This window comes from Plasmodium gaboni, chromosome 14, assembly GCF_001602025.1.
Source record: "Plasmodium gaboni strain SY75 chromosome 14, whole genome shotgun sequence".
Lineage (NCBI taxonomy): Eukaryota > Apicomplexa > Aconoidasida > Haemosporida > Plasmodiidae > Plasmodium > Plasmodium gaboni.
In genome coordinates this window covers 150,693-171,648 of record NC_031494.1, presented here as the reverse complement: position 1 = coordinate 171,648, position 20,956 = coordinate 150,693, and the positions used below count along the sequence as shown (strand labels likewise).

At 18.9% G+C, this 20,956-nt stretch overlaps 4 protein-coding genes across 4 annotated transcripts; 1 reads left to right on the top strand and 3 right to left on the bottom strand.

The window, feature by feature from the left end:
- Window positions 1-421: 421 nt before the first annotated feature.
- On the top strand, window positions 422-5,169 carry PGSY75_1406500 (hypothetical protein; the record flags this gene model as incomplete). The annotated part of the gene is made up of 2 exons (XM_018787771.1): window positions 422-4,252; window positions 4,363-5,169. 2 exons carry the CDS (start codon window positions 422-424, stop codon window positions 5,167-5,169), a joined length of 4,638 nt encoding a protein of 1,545 aa, XP_018639143.1.
- A 327-nt stretch (window positions 5,170-5,496) lies between these two features.
- PGSY75_1406400 (PPR repeat protein) lies at window positions 5,497-7,311 on the bottom strand (the record flags this gene model as incomplete). The annotated part of the gene is made up of 1 exon (XM_018787770.1): window positions 5,497-7,311. The coding sequence occupies one exon, from the start codon at window positions 7,309-7,311 to the stop codon at window positions 5,497-5,499; it is 1,815 nt and encodes a 604-aa protein (XP_018639142.1).
- Window positions 7,312-8,302: 991 nt separating this feature from the next.
- On the bottom strand, window positions 8,303-9,739 carry PGSY75_1406300 (glycerophosphodiester phosphodiesterase; the record flags this gene model as incomplete). The annotated part of the gene is made up of 1 exon (XM_018787769.1): window positions 8,303-9,739. The coding sequence occupies one exon, from the start codon at window positions 9,737-9,739 to the stop codon at window positions 8,303-8,305; it is 1,437 nt and encodes a 478-aa protein (XP_018639141.1).
- A 2,244-nt stretch (window positions 9,740-11,983) lies between these two features.
- Window positions 11,984-20,188, bottom strand: PGSY75_1406200 (hypothetical protein; the record flags this gene model as incomplete). Its single annotated transcript, XM_018787768.1, has 1 exon — window positions 11,984-20,188. The coding sequence occupies one exon, from the start codon at window positions 20,186-20,188 to the stop codon at window positions 11,984-11,986; it is 8,205 nt and encodes a 2,734-aa protein (XP_018639140.1).
- Between the last annotated feature and the right edge of the window lie 768 nt (window positions 20,189-20,956).

The window sequence follows — 20,956 nt, the reverse complement described above, 5'->3', positions numbered from 1 at the left end:
CTTTAAACATATATATATATATATATATATATATATATATATATATATCTTATAAGATATTATTATTTTCATTTTATTTTATCTCTTATTAATGGTATATATAAAAAACATTTATTATATTTTTATAAAATATATTAAGGTAGACAAAATGTGTATAAACATAAAAATTAACTCTTGAAAAAAAAAAAAAAAAAAAAAAAAAAATAGGACATGAGAAAAAGTTATTCTCTTCTAAATTAAAGGAGAATAAGGATTATTTAAATACAATATAAAGTTAAATAAATAAATAAATATATATATATATATATATTTTTATTTATTTATTTATTCCATATTACTGTTCGCTCCTTTTGTTCATACTTTTCATTAACAAATTATAGGAATAAAATATATATGTAATTATTCTTCTTATTATTATATAATGTATACTTTTGAAAAAAAAGAAGAAGAGAGATACCTGACCAAGGCTATATATGCTTATGGGATAAATAAAAATATATATAATCCCTTTTATTTATTAGATGATAATTTAATTTTTTACTGTGTAGGTACAAATGGAGTTTTACATTCTATTATAGAAAAAAAACAAACTTTTTTATTAAGTCATGAAAATAGTTATGGTATAATATGTTTAGGTATTAGTAGTGATAAAAAACTACTAGCATTAGGAGAAAAATCTGTAAACAAACCCTATATTTCTATTTTTTCTAATAGTACTCATAAATTAATAAAAAGATTAACATTAGAAATATCTGACAATTCAAGTAGAATAATGAATATATGTTTTTCTTCTAAGAATAAATATATTTATTGTATAACTAATGGAAATACTAAGAGTTTATTTTTATGTTATGATTGGTTAAAAGAAAAATTAATGTTCAGCAAAATTTTCCCCTTTTCTCTTTTTAGTAATATATGTGGAATATATATAAATCCACACAATTCTTCTTACATTGCTTTATTATCTATAAGTGTCTTAAAAAATGTAATAGATATAAATCCTATAAATGATGAAGGGAAAACTGATGTATGTGTTTCTATTGATAATGATCAGAAAAATATAAAAGACCCAAAAAAAGAAACCATAAAAAATAAAGATAATTATAATATTGATAATATTAACAATAATGATGATATTGTATCTAATTATGAAGTTAGAAATATATTTCTTTATCACAATGTAGATAAAAATTTAGATGATATTGTCATAAAAAATAAAAAACTTGAAAAGATTGATAATAATTTTACAAATTGTTGTTGGTTAAATGATGGTATATTACTACTTATTAATAAAAATAATTATATAATTTTTTATGATGTTAAAAAAGAGAAATTGAAAATATATAATAAACATGTTAGTAGTCAACAAATAATAAAGGTTATAAGTATGAATAAAGGTTTTTCCGTATTTGATAATTATTTTATTTATATATATGAAAAATCTCCTGACTTAAGTGTGAATTTATGTTATTTATTGAAATATTATATCCGTTTTAATTATAATATATTGTATAATAGTTATTGTTTATTTTCGTCTTGTGAAAAAATGTTATATTTTTTGGAAAAGGATGGAAATATAAAAAGATATGATGTGTCCAAAAGGAAAGTTTTATTTGTAAATAATGAGAAAGTAAATTATGAAAGTTTAAGAAATAAAACAAATAATAAAGACGATTTAAAAAATATAAATAAAAAAGACGATTTAAAAAATATAAATAATAAAGACGATTTAAAAAATATAAATAATAAAGACGATTTTAAAAATACAAATAATAAAGACGATTTTAAAAATACAAATAATAAAGACGATTTAAAAAATACAAATAATAAAGACGATTTAAAAAATACAAATAATAAAGACGATTTAAAAAATTCAAATAAAGAATATGATGAGAATGATTTAATTCATAATAGTAATAATAATTTTGATAACATAAATCATTCTAGTTATATTCACAAGAGTTGTAATGGAAATTTTTCAGGAGATGAGAATGGAAAGGAAGAAGATAGTTTCGATTTAGAAACAGTTGTATATAATATTGGTTCCAGCAGAATTAACGATTTTGATGTTTGTTTAAAACATCCATTAATTATATTATGTTATGATGATAATATGATAAGAATTGTTAATTATAGAAAAAAAGAAGTAGTATTAGAAAATTCTTTTAATAATGAACCTTTACATTTATCTATTCATTGTTCAGGACATTTATTAATGGTAGCTTTTACAGATAAATTAAGAATTTTCCATATTTTATATAATAAATTGAAAATAAAAAAAGAATTTTTTTTAAAAAATTGTTCTTGTTGTAAATATTCAAATGGTGGGAATTTTATGGCAGTTTCTAAAATATCTACTATATATATTTATAAAACATATACATATGAACTTTTATATGTATTAAAATCTCATGTTAATTATATTTCTGATATAATTTGGAGTAATAATGATTTCTCTATATTTTCTATAGGACAAGATGGATATTTTTTTGAATATTCATTATATAATAATGGAAATAAAATGATTGAGGTGTTACAAAAAGAAAAAAAATTTTTATGTATTGATTTAGAATTCCTAGATGATATGAATAAAAAAAATTTTAATGGAGAATGTAATAATTTGGATAAGAAACAAAAAAAATATGATAATGAATATAACAGCTTAAATAATTTAACTTCAAATGAGATTAAAAATATATATATATCATCTGATGACAAAACTATTAAGCAATTTTGTAATTCAAAAATGGAATGTGTATTAGAATGTGAATATATAATAAATAAAATTTTGTTATATAAAAATAAATTTCTTATAGCTACATATCACAATGGATATTTTTCACGTATAAGATTTTATACATTACCTTTATCTGGAATATATTTAGAAATTCCATGTCATATATTAACTTGTGTTAATTTAAAATTTGATATAAATATGGAATTACTTTTTAGTTGTTCAAAGGATGGATCAATATATATCTTTTCGATTGAAAAGGTTGAAAATGCTTTTATATTTTCACAAAATATGAAAAATAATCAGATAGATATGAATAAACAAATATACTCGAAGGGTCATATATACAACCAACATGATCAAAATGATACTATCAATGTATATGCAGATAATAATAATACAAATGAGATATATGAGCATAATATGAAAACAAAAAGGGATATATTAAATTATGATGATATAGACAGAATTAATAAAATAGAAAATAAAAAAAAAAATGTTCATATGAATAATACAGATGATTGTAATAATAATAATAATAATAACAACTGTGATATATTTAATAGTACTATTCAAAATAATAATGGTGGTGAACTTGATGATCATTTAAGTAGCCCAAAAGAACTTTGCTTATCAGATTTAAACAATGATTCTTTTAAAAATGACAATAATAAAAATGTTAATTTATCGAAAGAACAAATGAAATTATTAGAAAATAATATTTTGCTATACGATTTATCAAATAAAATTAATTATTCACTAAATGAAGAAGAAAAAGATAATGAAGAAATATTAATCGATTTTTTTTATGTACAAAAAAAAAACAAAGAATATTTAGAACTAGAAAAAAAAATTAACAATCTGAAAAATCAAATGGATTTAGAAATGAAAAATAAAGAATCTATTTATAAAAATGAATTGAAAAAATTAAAAAAAGAAAAAAATTTAGAAATTAAAAATTTAATCAAAATAAATAAAAGTTTAGTAAAAGAAAAAGAAAAAATGGAAAATACATGCAAAGAATCTTTATATGAATTAGAAGAGAAACATACTTATTTTGTAAATCAGTTGAATTCTCAATTTTATTTAACAAATAAAATATCTGAAGAGAAATTTTTAAAAGTACAAGAAGAATTTGATTTATATAAAAAAAATTCGACCACAGAAATTTTGGAACTTAAAGAACAACATCAAATACAACTAAAGGAATTGCAAAGAGAAAAAGATGAACAAGTACAAAAAAAAGAAGATTATCTGCAAAATTGTATAATGAAATATGATAATTTACAAAAAGAAAAAGAACAATATATTAAACAAATGGAAGAAGAAGTAGATGAAGAAATTTTAATGATAACAAAAAAATATGAAAATCAAATTGAACAACTCAAAAAAGATAAATATGATTTGATGGGAAAGTTTAAATTATATGAACATATTGAAAGTGAATTGAAAGAAAATATACAAGAGGAAAAGGACAAATTTATTAAAAATAATATTACTGCTAAACGATTACACGAGGTTAAAATATATGTATATATATATATATATATATATATATATATATAAACACAGATATATATACATACATATATATATATATATATATTCATCCATTTTTATATATACAGAATATCGATAATCTAAAAGTGGACTTAAGCAACCTGAAAGATAATATCGCAACAAAAGAAAAAGAAATTGAATCGAAAAATTCTGAAATTATGAATTTAAATAAAAAGAACGAAGAATTAGAAAAGGTAAAAATTGTTCTGACCCAAAAAATAAAAAATCTAGAATCTAATTTATCTCCAAAAGAATCTGAGATAAAAATAATGAGAGAAAAAATAGATGAAATGGCTAAATGTTTTGAAAATAATCATAAGAAAAGAGTTAACCTACAAATTGAAATTAATGAATATAAAATGAAAATAAAATTTTTACATGATGATTTATTAAATTATAATAAAACTATAATGAATTATGAAAAAATACTTAAGAATTTACAAGATCATATTAAAGAATGTTATTTACATTTACATGATAAAAAAATATTTAATTCATCCTTTTTAAATTTATATAATAAATTTCATAAAGTAAATGATGTTCAAAATTATGATGCCAAAAATGTCTTTTCTGAATATATAAGACAAAAAGAATATCTAGAAAATATGATTGAAGTTTTAAAAGATAAACTACATAAAGAGACAGAAGCTTTTAGAAATGAAAAAATTAAAATGATGAATGAAAATTCATTACTTTTAAAAGAAATAAATGATTTAAAAATGGATTTAAATTTTCTTAAATCAGAATGTCATGAAGCACAATTACAAAACAGAAAAATGAAATTTTTAAAAAAACGTAGTGAAAGTAAGGAGAGGAAAAAAGAAAAAAAAAAAAACAAGGAAGATAACGAAGAAAAAAATATAGATATACAATAAAAAAAAAAAAAATATATATATATATATAAATATATATGGATCATATACCATGTAGTATGAAATATGTGCCAGGTCAATAAAATATATCAACATAAATATTAATATATATATATATATATATATATATATGTTTATTTATTTATGTGAATTATTTTTGCTTTTATGATAAATCCCATCATAAATAAAAAAAAAAAAATTTAACAAATTTCTTCATTTTGTTCAGATATGTTATATGTAATTTCTTTTATTATACATTTCTTCATTACAATTTTTATATACATATTATTCCTTTATTCATTGAATGATTTTATTTTCTTTACTTATGAATTAATCATTTTCCGTTTCGCTAAATATTTTTGAGCATAGTGGGGGTAATTTATAATTTCTTTGAATTATAATATTTTTGAGATTCGTAAAATCTTGTTTCATATCCAATTCTTTAAAAGCTAGAAGAACAAAAGTAAGTGTATTAATATTGATTTGGAAAGATGTATCTTTTTGTTGCATATTAATTAATTCAGCATATAAGGATATAATAACATCATATTTTTTTGAATTAACGCATGATATCATTGTATTATTATATAACATTAGTAGATCATTTGATTTAAAATTTAATAGTTTAGCAACTCTTAATACATATATAGCATAATTATATATTCCACAATTTTTGGTAGATTCTATTGTATATAAAAATGGTAATATATTTTTATTATTTAATAATTTGTTGATTTGCATTTCTTTAAATAATTTGAATGCTTTTTCATAATTATCTATATTACTATAAATTTTTAACATGATTTGATAAGACAAATTATTTGGTGTAAGTAATAATTCATCAAATTCATTATTCCAAATATCTTCAGCAACATTAATTTTATTATGTATACTTAAAGATTTTAATATATTATTTAATATATTAACATTAATATTTTTTTTAAAATTAGGATCATTTTTTAAATTATTATAATATTCTATAGATTTTTCATAATCTCCATTTTTACTTAATAAATCAAATATATTTTCAAATACAAAAATGGATGGCATATATTTTCCAGTTTTTAATAATTCTTCAAAATATTTAATTCCTTGTTCATATAAATTCGAAATATTACATGCATAAATAACATTAGCATATTCGCTATATTGGATTTTACTTGAATAATTTTCGACATTTTTTATTTGATTACTAATTTGTTTAAATTTATCATCATATATATTATTATTATTATTATTTTCTGTAGTATTATTATTTTCTTTTAATTCATTTTGAATTATAGATGTTTGTAGATCATTTGAATTCTCCTTATTATCAGTAGAACTTGATATATTCAATGATCTCATTTCTTCAATAAATGGATCATTTCTTAATTTTTCAAATACTTCAATAGCTTTATATGCATTACCCATTTTTGCATAACAACTTATCATAATAGCATATATTTCATAATTCGGATTAATTTTGTCATTTTCTATCATTTCTTCAAATAATATTTCTGCTGTATCTGCCAAATGATATTTATCACATAAACTTAAAACTAGCTTATATGATACTAAATCAGGTTTGATATTTTTACTTTTCATTGTTCCAATTAAATCTAACATTGATGATAAACATCCTTTTTTTTCTACTGCTGACATAGCTGCATTAAATGCTAATGTTGTAGCATCAATATCATTACTCGAATATATTAAATTCATTACTTTTACCCAATCCATATTTAATGGTGTAAGACTTTGTTCAATTTCTTTTTCATTCGATTTCTTTTTTAATATATTTTCATTTAACAAATTATCTTTTTCTGAACTGTTCATGTAAAGCATATTTTTTCTTGAATTCTTCCTTTTGTCATCATACTTATTTTTATCATAATAATAATTATAACTATTATTATTATTATTATTATTATCATATTTTATATTATAAAATTCATTATTCCAATATTTAATTGATATTTTATTTTTTCTTCCATCGTAAAAAAAGGGGTTTACAAAATTTTTCTTTCTTTCTTTTTTTATATCTGTCACATTTTTAAAAAAAGGCTTCAAAAAGAAAACATTTTTGTTTTTATAACTATCCAACCTTAATGAAGCAATCAATTTTATTATGCAAAATGCATAGTAATAATATGTTAATTTCATTTAGTTCATTACAATAAAAATTTTAAATAAAATAAATGTCACATTATTGAGCTGATGGTAGAAACACAAAAAAAAAAAAAAAAAAAAAAAATTTATCCTATTTTGTATAATTGAAAGAAAATTTGACCTAACAAATAAATAAATATATATATATATATATATATATGTAATATATTATACTTTGATCGTATAAAAAAATATTCTATTAAAGTCGATGAAAATGTATGGAATTAAAAATATATATATATATATATATAATTATACATTATTTTAAAACAGTGTGTGTATTTATTTATTATAAAATATTTTAAAGTTGTGTGATGGGTTCATACAAAATATAAAATCCCCATATAAAAAGAAAAAATATATATATTAAAAATATTACGTTACACATATAATATATATAATATTTTATATAACATTTAGTGAAAAAAATAAAAAATATTATTTCAAATAATATGAAGAGAATTTTTTTTTTTTTTGTCACTAATAATTAAATATAGATATAAAATATAATATATATATATATATATATATATTAATATGTAAATTTTATCCTCTACAATGTTGAACATTCACATAAGAACCTTTTCCTTTTCTCTTTTATTAAAATATAATGTATTTAAAATATTTATAAGAAACCTTTAAACAATTTATTTATTGCTTTATAAAAAAAAATATACAAGGCTAAAATATACAGTATTATAATATTTTATAATAATCATATTTTGCCTTTCAATTGTATGTTAAAATAGTAATTAAAATTTTTTCATACTTGAAAGCTTAAAAAAGTTTTATTAATTATTCTCTAATTTTTTTATTTCTTTAAAATCATTACAAGGTACAAATATATAGAGATGAAAAAATAAAACTTTAAAAATAAAATTAAAAAAATTAATAACCACAATTATTTCGGATATATTCATCAAAAATCATAAATATGTATATATATATATATATATATATATATATATATATATATTTATATGTTTTATTCTTGGTTCTTTTCTTTTATACCTTGCAAAACATATTTGGCTAATACAATATCATTTGGACATAAAGAATCTGCATCTAATTTTAAGTAAGAAAGGATATCATCTGCTTTGTCATTATCTTCTGTACCCCAATATATCATAATTTTTTTATTATTTTTATGAAATATATCAATAAAATCTTCTATAGGTATAGTTATATTTGATGGATTACTATTAACAACTATTGAATTTTTTTTTAATCTAAATGAAAAATGTGCCCATTCAGCATTATAATATTCCATAGTGTATAGGAGAGAATTTATATCTGGCAAGATTTCATCATCTGAGAAAAGAAGTGCTACAGGTATATTAAGTTTATTGTTTCTTAAAACGTTTAATAAGTCAATTCTATCTACATTATAAAATGGGTATGCTTCATAATTAAAATTGTTGACATTTTCATTTTGGGGTATTTTTTCTTGCATATCATTATATTGTAAGAGCCAATTAAATGAACTGAATTTAAATTTATAATCTTTATAATTTTCTAAGATATCTAATATAAAAAGTCCCAGATTTTCTTTGTTACCTTTAAGTTCAATATCATAAGTTAATTTATTTTTATAAAGTTTTAATAAATTTTCTAATAAGGGTACATGATAAAACATGGAAATGAATTTGAATAATAATTGTTTTTTTTTTAAATGATAATGAGTTTTGGGCATCATATATTTTTTATAAATATCTTTACAATGTGAACATTTTATAGAATTTATATAGTCTTCTTCAGTATTTAAATTTATATCTAAATTATATTCCTCAAAAAAATTTTTCTCTTTTTCAATAAATTCTGTATCATTAATAGGTTCCACACTATTATTATTATTATTATTATTATCGAGGTTGTAAAAATTATTTAAAAATTTTTCATTTACTAATTTTTCTATATCTTCATGTTCTTCTAAATTTATATAGGCTTTATCAAAATTTTCATATTCATTTTCTTTTTCTAATTTTTCTTGTTCTGTTAAGAAAGAATATTTTTTCTTATTATTCTTAAATTCGTAATTATCTTGATAAAATGTTTTTCCATGGTTTAATATCCATGGTTCTTTAAAATGATATTTTTGTATCTCATCTAAATTTAATTCTTCAATGTTTTTATTTTCACAATCATCATCACATAATAATGTATGACCAAGTAATCCATCTTCAGTACCATGCAATACAATAACTTTATTATCATTAGTAAGCCAAACATCCAATTCCACTCCATCAACATTTGCGTCTAAAGCTTTTTTAAAAGAGAAGAGAGAATTCTCAGGATATCGAGATATACCCCCAGCTGTGCTAGAACCACACCCTCTATGACCAACAATTGATGCACTAGGTGAACTCATTTCAATCGTTTTAAGAAGGGAAGCGATATAAATGAAAAGCAAAAAATGTATCATTTATATATGTATATTATGGAAATATAATATTCTTATTATATATTATATTATTCTAATGTGTACACGTAAAAATATATATATATATATATATATATATTATATTTTTCTTAATATTTTTTTTTGGTATCGACCAAATATATACATATATATATGTAATATAATATATAGTATAATATATTTTCTTCTTCAAAAGTATTACAAATATATTAATTTATCTTTTTATTATAAATATTTAGATTTTTCTTTTTTTATATTCTAATGATTTTTTAAAATAATCATATGACACAAAGAACTAAAAAAAAAAAAAAAAGAAAAAAAAAACTAGCTTTTTTTCATATATAATATATATATTAATCTAATATAATATTTACATATATTTATAATTATATTTTTAATATATATAAAAAATGTGAAAAGTAAAAAATTAATGACATGTAGATATTTATTATAAAAAAAAATATAAAATAAGGGGAAAAAAATAAAAAAATAAAAAAAAAAAAGACTTTATATAATAATATTCCTATTGTATTTGGTTTAAACATACGGTTTTTTGATTCCTTCTTTTTTTTTTATATTTATAAATCTTCTTTATTTTTTATTATGGTATAATAAATGGTTAATAATATATATAAACAGAACTAAACTAAACATAAATAAACATTATTATTGAATTCAATATTATTATATAAAACTAATATATAGATATACTTATACCATGAACTAATTATTATAAAAAAAAAAATATTTATAATAAAAAATATTGTTTTGACAGTATTTTATTTATTTATGTTTTATTTTCTATAAGTTGGAACTTATTATAATCTATATAGATTTTATTTATATTTAATGTATATATATATATTATATATATGTATAAAATAATCAAGCAATGCTAACTATTAATATATAAAAGAATTTTTCTGTTTTCACATATATATATATATATAATATTACGTGTATTAAATAAAATGAAAATGTAATTATTAAAAGAATTGATAAAATAAAAAGCATATAATAAAATATAAATTTAGTAATATATATATTATTATAATTATAAATATTTATACATATTTAAAATGTATAAAAAATAATATTATATTGTTAGAACAATTATATAATATATATATATATAATATATATTATATATTTTTTCTTAAATAGTATAAAAAAGAAATAAAATATATAATAATATAAGAAAAAAATATTATTAGATCACTAAGCATCTTATTAATATATAATAAATTTTTTTTTTTTTTTTCTTATATAATTTTGTAATTATATAAAAAATCATGGAATTGGATTTTTTAAAGACTTTTTTTTAATGTATAAATATAATATTAATAATATATAAGTATATTGTGTGTATATTTTATTATATATATATATATATATATATATATATATATATATAGTATATTAAAATATGAAATAAGTGTATTTGTATTTTAGATAATGTTATTATCATATATATAAATTTATTGTACACTTTTTAAAAGTTACTAAAATTAAATATATATAAAAATTATTAATATTTTGTATATATATATATATATATATATATGTATAAGAACACATTGCTTTTATTTAAATAATCCACATATGCAGAAGTTAAATACTAGTTTGTGAAGAATATAAATTCAATATAGATATAATATAAACATATATAAAATTATAATATATAATATTTATATTAGCTTATTATATTAATATTTTTTATAGAAAAAAGTAGATAATACCAAAAAAATATAAATGCATTTTTACATAAATATATTAGATCATTTTTTTACTAACACCTTTAAGAATATATATATTATATATATATATATATATATATATATATCATCAGTACTACACAGTACATTCTTTTATTTTTGATGTTTCTATTTGAAATTAAAAAAAAAAAAATTATATATAAATATATATATATATATATATATATATATATATTGCGGTGTTTCACTTTGAATAATGAAAAATATATAAAAAAATAAAAATCATTAATTTGATATTTGAAAATTTTAAAAGATATAATGATATGTAACATTAAAAAAAAAAAAAAATAAACCTATATATAATATATATTTTATATAAAAGGTTTTCATAATTTTTTTATATAAACAGATTTATAAATAAAATAATATAACTAAATGAATATAAATATAAATATATATATATATATATATATATATATATATGTATTGTATTGTAAAAAATATTTAAAAAAAAAAAAAATACTTGTATATATCAATTTTTGACAGCTTTAAGTTTTTTATTATATTCTTCCATTTTTTTTTTCTTTTCATTCATATATTCTAATCTTTCATTTTGACGATTCCAATATCCTTTTTCTTTCCACCAGGTAATAAGATATTTAAAATTTTTTTCAGTTCTGGTCCACAATTTAAAGGATTTATGATCAACATATATTGAATCATGAAGTACTATAAAATCTTTGGGTTCATAAGTAGAATGGACATTTGAATATAGATGTTGTTGATGTTTAATTGGTGGTATGACCATTAATGTAAATCTTAAAGGATTAAAATCTTGTATAGCATTTTTCTCTCCTTTATTATTATTATTATTTTTGATTTCTGGCATGATAGGTGGTATAATAGACCACATAATATTATCTGGTTTAAGTATCATTTCTTGACTTAATTCTTTTTGAACTTGTTCAAATGATTTTCTTTTTTTACATTTAGGATGATTATATAATTCTAATAGATTTTTTTTTAAGTTATCACAAAAATTTGTAACTATTTGATCTATTGATTTAAATTGTTCGTTATTAATTAAATATATTTGTTGAATTGGTTGATGTGTATTTCTATTAGTTATATTATGATGTTGTTGTATATTTTTTTCATATATAGTGAATTTAACAATATAAAAAGGATTGTCACATGTTTTAATGATTACATATAATTTATTAATTTCATTTGAAGGATATATAATTGATTCACCTATAGATATATTATTTTGTTTTAAATATGTATATACTTCTTGATAATTCCATAATTTAAAATTTGGATGATTTATAAATTTTTTATTTTGATAATATTTATTTTTATTTTTAATAAATAAATTTTTTTCATCTTCAACAAAATCATCAAAATCTTCATTATCATTTAATTTTTTAAAATGTGTTTGTATAAAATTATTATTATCATAATTAATATCTAATTCAATAAGTGGTGATAAATTTTCATAACTAAATGGATAACTCATATTTTGTAAAAATACTTGTTTTTTTATTTTTCGAATATTTTCTTCTGTTACTACTACATAAAAATTTGTTTCAAATTTATTATTTAAATTATAATTAATAGCTGATATTCTACCTTTTATAACTTCTCCTATAACCGAATTATTAATATATTGTGCATCTTTTAAATTATTATTATGATTCATAAAATTATTCTTATTATTAAATGAATTTAATATTTCCATATTAGAATTTATATAATTCATTCTCTCATTATAGTAATTTCTTAATTGTCTTAAAAAGTCCTTAGAATCACTTATAACACCTCTAATGTTATATGGTAATATAGATATACCAATATAGCCATTATTTTTATTTATATAATTAATTTTGCATGCAACCTCTGAACCTACAACTAAGTTTTCTTTCTTTTCATTAATAATAAGATAAAATAATTCTTCTTCTTTTTTTTTCTCATATATATAACGATAATCTTTATATGGTTCTAGTAGTTCATTTTTTATAAATTTTAAGTATGGATACAAATAAATATTTTTATTCTTATTATAAAACATTTTCTTCGTATCATTTTTAATTAAAATGCTATTATTATTATGATCATCACCACTTACATTATTATTATCATTATTATTATTATTGCTATTATTATCACTATTGTTATTATAATCTCCATCTCCATTATTATTATTATTATTGTTAATTTTATTATTATTTGCTTGATTGTAATACTTCCTTGCATAGTCTTTTATTTCTATATGTTTGATCAATCTCTTTTTATCTATTAAATAATTTACTAATTCATAGAGATCCTTATTTTTCATAAAACTGTTTTTTTTCTCTACCGTATTTTTTAACATGTCATAAATAATGTGATAACAATTGGATGGATGAATTCTTGTATTATCTAAAGCCTCAACAAAATCATCTCCATTACTTATAATTCTAATAAAAGAAGAACAATTTCTATATACACACTTTCCAATAAATTTTTTATTACTTGATAGATTTAAAAGATCTTCACGTGTATTTAAATTTGTATTATGCAATAATTTCATTAATTCTTCTCTCTTTCTTAAACCAAAACCACATATATAATTTAATGAATTTTCAAGATGTTTCTTTTTTTGTTTTCTTAAAAAGTTTATATCACACCCTATTTTATTTACTACATCAATCATAACTCTTTCAAATAAATATTGCAATTTATAGTTACAAATATAATTTTGTAAATCATGTAAGCATATTTTAATCAACATACTTTTACTATCTTCATCAAATAAAGATAAAATAGCATTTAATGGATTTTGTACATAATGACAAAGAGATAAACACATCAAAGCTTCTCTTGTATATTTATCAACTAATTCTTTATTATATTTTAAACTATTTGTAACTAAATTAGGAATATATAAACTTTCAGCGATTATATGATACTTATTATTATTCAGATTATTTACACGTTCTTCATTACGTTCATATTTATGATCATCATATTTGTGTGCATGTTTATCCTTTTGATATATATTATCATTTTCCTCCTTTATATTACTCCTATCCATATTGTTATTAAACATATTTAGAATATATGAATATACAAGATATGATGGTACGTCTCTAATACCTACAACTATAATATCCGGTTTTATTGTTTTAATAAAAGTTTTCAATATTTTCAAATCATGAGCAATTCTCTCTTTTTCCATAGGAATTTTTTCTTTTTTTATTATATCTGTATATATATTATCTAAATAAATATATTTTAATATATCACCATAAATATCACATGCCATTAGATGTACCCTAACATTATACTGAACATATTCACACACTATTGATATAACATCATATACATTATGATTTTTCTTCATAATTTTTAATAAGGATTTATTTTTTTTATCCTCATCATTTTTATTAGATACGTAGCTTTTTCCAGATTTATCTGAATAATTATCATAATTTATATTTTTCTTATATTTTTTACCTTCTTCGTTGTACATTTTACTACTTTTTTTTTTTTTATTTTTTAATTCATTTTTTCTATCGTTCTGTTCTTCAGAATTATATTCATCAGATGAATAGGTTGAATGGAATAAATCTGTTTTATTTGAATATTTTACATTGTTTTTATCATCACTTTGATTTTTTTTTTTTTCTTCTTTTTCTTCATCATTATCACTATGGTTATTAGTATTTTCATTATTAATAATGTCATTATTCATATTATCCTTGTTATTATTGTCATTAATATTATCTTTATTTTTATCACTATTGTCATTATTGTTGTTATTGTTGTTGTTGTTGCTATTTTTATTTTTATTTTTATCATTAACTTTATTTTTATCCTTTTTTTTCTTCTTTTCCTTATGTTTATCATCCATATAATCCTTTTTATAATGATCTGACATATCGCTATGGTAAGAATCGTCACTATAATATTTTTTTTTATCCTTCTTATAATTATAGTCCATTTTCAACATACCGTCTTCATATTTTGAAGTTGAAGATGCTCTACTTTTACTTTCTGATGAATATTCTTCATCATCAGCGTAATTATCATCATCATCATAATCATCGTCATTATTATCATCATTATTATTATTATCATCTTTATTTTTAATACTTTCCTTTTTTCTTTTTTTTTTTATTTTCTCTTGATTATTCCTAATAATATCCTTTTTGAATATTTTTATTGGTTTTACATTAAGTGTTAAATAAAAAGATTGATGTATATATACCATTAGCCAATTCTGAGCACTAGATAACAATAAATGTTCTAGATTTTTTTTAAATAATGGTAAAAGTTCTACACATAAGAAATTATTTAATATTTTTTTTTGTATATATACAAAAATATTATTATTTTCCATATCATTATAACAATAGGCATAAGATAATTGTCTAAGAATATTATTTATCCATTCGCTATCTAACTGTTCTGCTTTAATTAATTTATTTTTTTCCTTTTCAAATGAATTTTTAATATCTCTTTCATTTTTTTTTTTTTTTTTTTTGATTTTCTCTCTTTCATTATATTCTTCACTTTTCCAGGGTACAGTTTCATGAGGTAGGATTGGATGAATAATAATATCAACTAATTTATTTTCTTTATTTTTTAATATCTCTAGATAGATATGTTTATATTTATGCATATGATAATAATTTTCTAGTTCTCTTTTTTTAGCATATATAGGAATATTGCTTTCATCTAATTGTGTGTTAAAAAAATTTAAGTTATAATTGTGTATATAACATGGATCATGGCTAACTTGAAAAGAGGGTAATACATCATTATTAATAGTACAATTATTAGTATAATCAGATGTGTAATTATTTGAATAATTACTATGACGATATGAATTTTTAGTATCACGTCTATTATTATAAGTATCTTCATTTTGATCTAAGAGAAATTGATTCCTGTGTTCATTCGTTAATAAATAATATATAGGCAAACGATAAAGTCTATATACAAAATAATCACTATTACATATATCAACATTCATTTCTCCTATATTAGTACTTACAGTAGTTATAGATGAATATTTCAAAAAAAAGAATCTAAAAATATATTTTATACATGGATGAGATGCTAATAATTTAGAATAATAACAAATTAATGTTTTAAATATTTCTTTATTATTTGATACTTCTCTAGGAAAAAAAGATTTACACCAATCTTCAATTTGACTTTCTACATTTAAATCATTTATATATATTTCTGGTACATTAGATACCATATTTTTTATTTTTGAACAATTATATTTAAAGATTTTTAAATTTTCTTTTTTATTTAATTTTTTTTTTTCTCCTTTATTAAGATAATCATCATTATCATAATCATCTTTATTATGATTATATTTATTTTTTTCATGATCATCATAAATATTTTCGGATGGATATATCTTCTCATTTCTTATTAAATTATATAAATAACATATATTTTCATAAAATTCTTCAGTAGTTAATAAATATTCATCCCATATATTAAATTTATTTTTTTTTACATATTCTAAAAATTGTAAACCTGGAATATTTCTCTCATTAAATTTATTATATAAATTATTTTTATTATCCTCCTTTTCATCACTATGTATTTTGATCTTATTCATATCTAATATATTGTTTTTTTCAAATTCATCATTATTATTATTATTTTCTTTGTTTTTTTCATCTACTAATATATCTTCACCAAATAAATCATCCTTCATATAAATATTATTTTCTTTACTTTCCTTGTCATTATTTATTATATCTTCACCAAATAAATCTTTATCATTGTCATTATTTTTTAGAGATAATATATTTTGATTATTATTATTATTATGACTATCATCAAAATTGTTAATATTATTACTATAATTATTATTATTATTATTATTGTTTGTATTTAGCAAATTATTTTTCATATAATAATAATATATATTGACATCCTCGTAATATATTTCATTATATTTATTAAGAATGTCGAAAATATCCATATGGATATTATTAGCTTTACTTAAACGTTTTAATCTACAACTTAATTTCCTTACTTTAATAAAAGTTTTATACCAACTTTGATCTAGCTCATATATATCCCATAACATATTTATATTAAATGGTGGAAATATTAAATATGATTTATGAAATATAATATATGGTATTTCATTATTATACTTTATAAGCATATGTAATGTTAATATACATTTTTTTAATAAAAATGAATCATTCAAGAAATCGTTTACATTTATATCATATGTTTTATTATATGTTTCTTCAATAATTTTTTCAAAATTTTTATATGTAAAATATGTTGGATATTTTTCTTTCAATTTATGTAATATCCATTTAGATTCTATAAGTAACATTTTTTTATTTAATTTCTTTTGTCTTTTTTTATATATATTAAAAAATCTTTCAGGCATGTCTGTATTTCTAATTAAATCATCTCTTTTGGTTAATAATTGATTTAAAGCTTCATCTGGTTCTGCAATTTTTTTCCAGTTATCTGATACTATTAAATCTAATCGTTTTTTCTTTTTTTTGTTTTTCTTTTTTTTTGGCTTTTCTTTTTTTTCAATTTTATTTTCATCATCAAAAAGATTCTTATTTTCTTTACTTTCTTTTACAACTTGTGATTCATCTTCAATACTTAAGATATTATTTTTATCCTCTTCCTGATTTTCTTCCTCAGTAATATTACGTTCCTTTTGTGTATCATCTTGGTCTATATCTAATGTGTCGTTGTCTTTGTCTTTGTCTTTATCTTTATGATCCATGTCTATATCTTCTTTTGCTTCTTCATCTTCCTTATATAATTCTCCCAAACGGTGTGCACTTGCATGTTCTTCTTCATCAAAATCGTCATATTCATGCTCATATATTTTGTTATACTCTTGTTCGTATATATTATCATCATCATCTTCTTCTTCTTCGTCATCTTCTTCATCATCCTCGTCTTCGTCATCGTCTTCTTCATCATCTTCTTCATCTTCATCTTCATAATCATCTTCTGCATATTCATTATATTCATCATACTCTTCTTCAATTTCTTCCATACCTTCTTGATCATCATATTTTTCATTTTCATCTATTTCATAATCCGAATCATCATCATCCATTCCCATCCTTTTCATACTTTCATTAATGTCATCAAAAAAGCTAACCATTTTTTTTTTATTCTTGCGTTTTTTTCTACTAGGATATTCATCATCCACTATAATATCTTTAGAGTCTTGATCCTCTTCGTCATCATAATCACTTTCTATTTCATCATCTTCATAATCATATTTTTTTTTTTTTTTTGAAGGAGAAGCATTAATAATATCTAAGACTGCATTTATATCACCAAATGTTTGAGTAATAACATTATGTATATATGAATCATTTTTATAAATATTATCAGATGTGATACCATATCCTTCTTCTTCTTCTAAATCTTCATCACCTTCTTGTAATCCATGTTTATCATTTTCTCTTGTATCAGATAAATTATCTGCATAATTAAATAAATTATTATTTATATCTCCTTTTTTTTTTCTTAAAGTGATTTCACTATCATCTATAAAATCATCTTTATCTTTTAATTCATTAGTTTTATTTTCATTCATTGATAAATGATCATAAGAATCATCTTCATCATTACTATCTTTAATTTTTTTTAATCTTCTATGTTTAGTATCTTTTTCATTTCGTATTACTTGTATACCTGTATTTTCTGCAATAAGTTCTAGATCTTCATCATCTAAACTTTTATTTTCAAAATAATCATATTTTTTCTTTTTCTTTTTTTTCTTCTTCTTTTTCTTCATTTTTCTTTTTTTCTTTTTTTCCTTTTCCCTAATTATATCATCAACATCTTCATTATATTTTTTATTATCATTATCAGCATCATCGTTACTATCATCATCACTATCATCATCGCTGTCACCATCACTGTCGTCATCACTGTCATCATCACTACTATCATCATCACTATAATCTTCTTCATCACTATCTACAATAAAACCTTTCATTTCATCATTATTCTCATCATCATCTTCATCTTCATCATCTTCATCATCATCGTCATCATCTTCTTCAAAATCTCGTCTATCTTTTTTACCTTTCTTATAGTGTATTCTTTTTTCTTTTAAACTTTTTCTAATATGTTTCTTTTCTCTATCAATTCGTTTGTTAATATTATCTTCCTTTTCTTTAATATAATCCGTTCTATCTTTATTGACATTTTTATGAATATTTCTGAATTCATTTTTTGATGATTTTTTGCTAACAATTTTTTTATTAATATTAATATCCTCAGCTTTTCTTTCTTTCTTTTTCTTTTCATCAATATCTTCGTTTTCATAATCTTCTGAGATTACTTTTTTACTTTTCTTATTGTACTTATAATTATAATTTTCATTCATATCATTTTTTAGTGATTCATCTATATAGGATTGCCCATTTAATATTAATGGTTCCCCATTTTTATTATCATCATTTTTATTAACATTTTCGATATTTTTATTATTATCCTCATCAATAACTATATCTTTATTTTCATACTCATCATTATTATCATTATCATAATTTTCATCATCATTATTATCGTCATCTCCTTTGATTTTATGTTTTATCCTTTTAAAACTTCTAATTAAAAAGCCCTCATTTTTTCTCTTTAAATTTGAATTATCTGTTTCATCATTTCCTTCCTTATTTTTCTCTTTGTCGTCGTTCTTGTTTGATTCTGTTATATTCATTTTTATTTTTATATATGAATATAAAAAATAATATATATATTATAGATATATATATAATATTATATTTATGTATGAGAATTTATAAATATAAAACAAACAACTATTTTATATAATTATCATAGGATATACATATATAATTTATATATTACTTCTTTTTAATTTTTTTTTTTTTTTTTTTTGTTTTTGTTTTTAAATAAATATATTATTATATATTATATGGATTTAAAAAGAAGGTATATATATTCATTATATTACTGTAGAATTGTTTTCTTCAACTTAAATGAATATATTATTATACATAAATATATATATATAATATATATATATATATATATTAAATTTATTATATTCTTAGAATATATATTTTGTAATAATAAATCCAAATCATTTTTTCAAATTTTCTTATAAAAACTATACATCCTTAAAGGAAAAAAAAAAAAAAAAAAATTAAAATAAACATATATATATATATATATATATTTTTCCAATGAATATTAATTATGGAAATAAAAATTAAAAATTATATACCTATATAATATTATACCAAATTTTTAATATATATATATTTTTAAAAATTAAATGATAATATACATAATAAATTCTAAATATGAAAAAAGGGAAAAATGCTTATTTACTCGTACCATTTTATCCCATGTGAAAATAAAAATTATTAATATATAAATAAAAAGGATACTATATATAATAATATATAAATATATTATATAGTAATATTTTAATACATATATATATATATACTGTAATGTATAC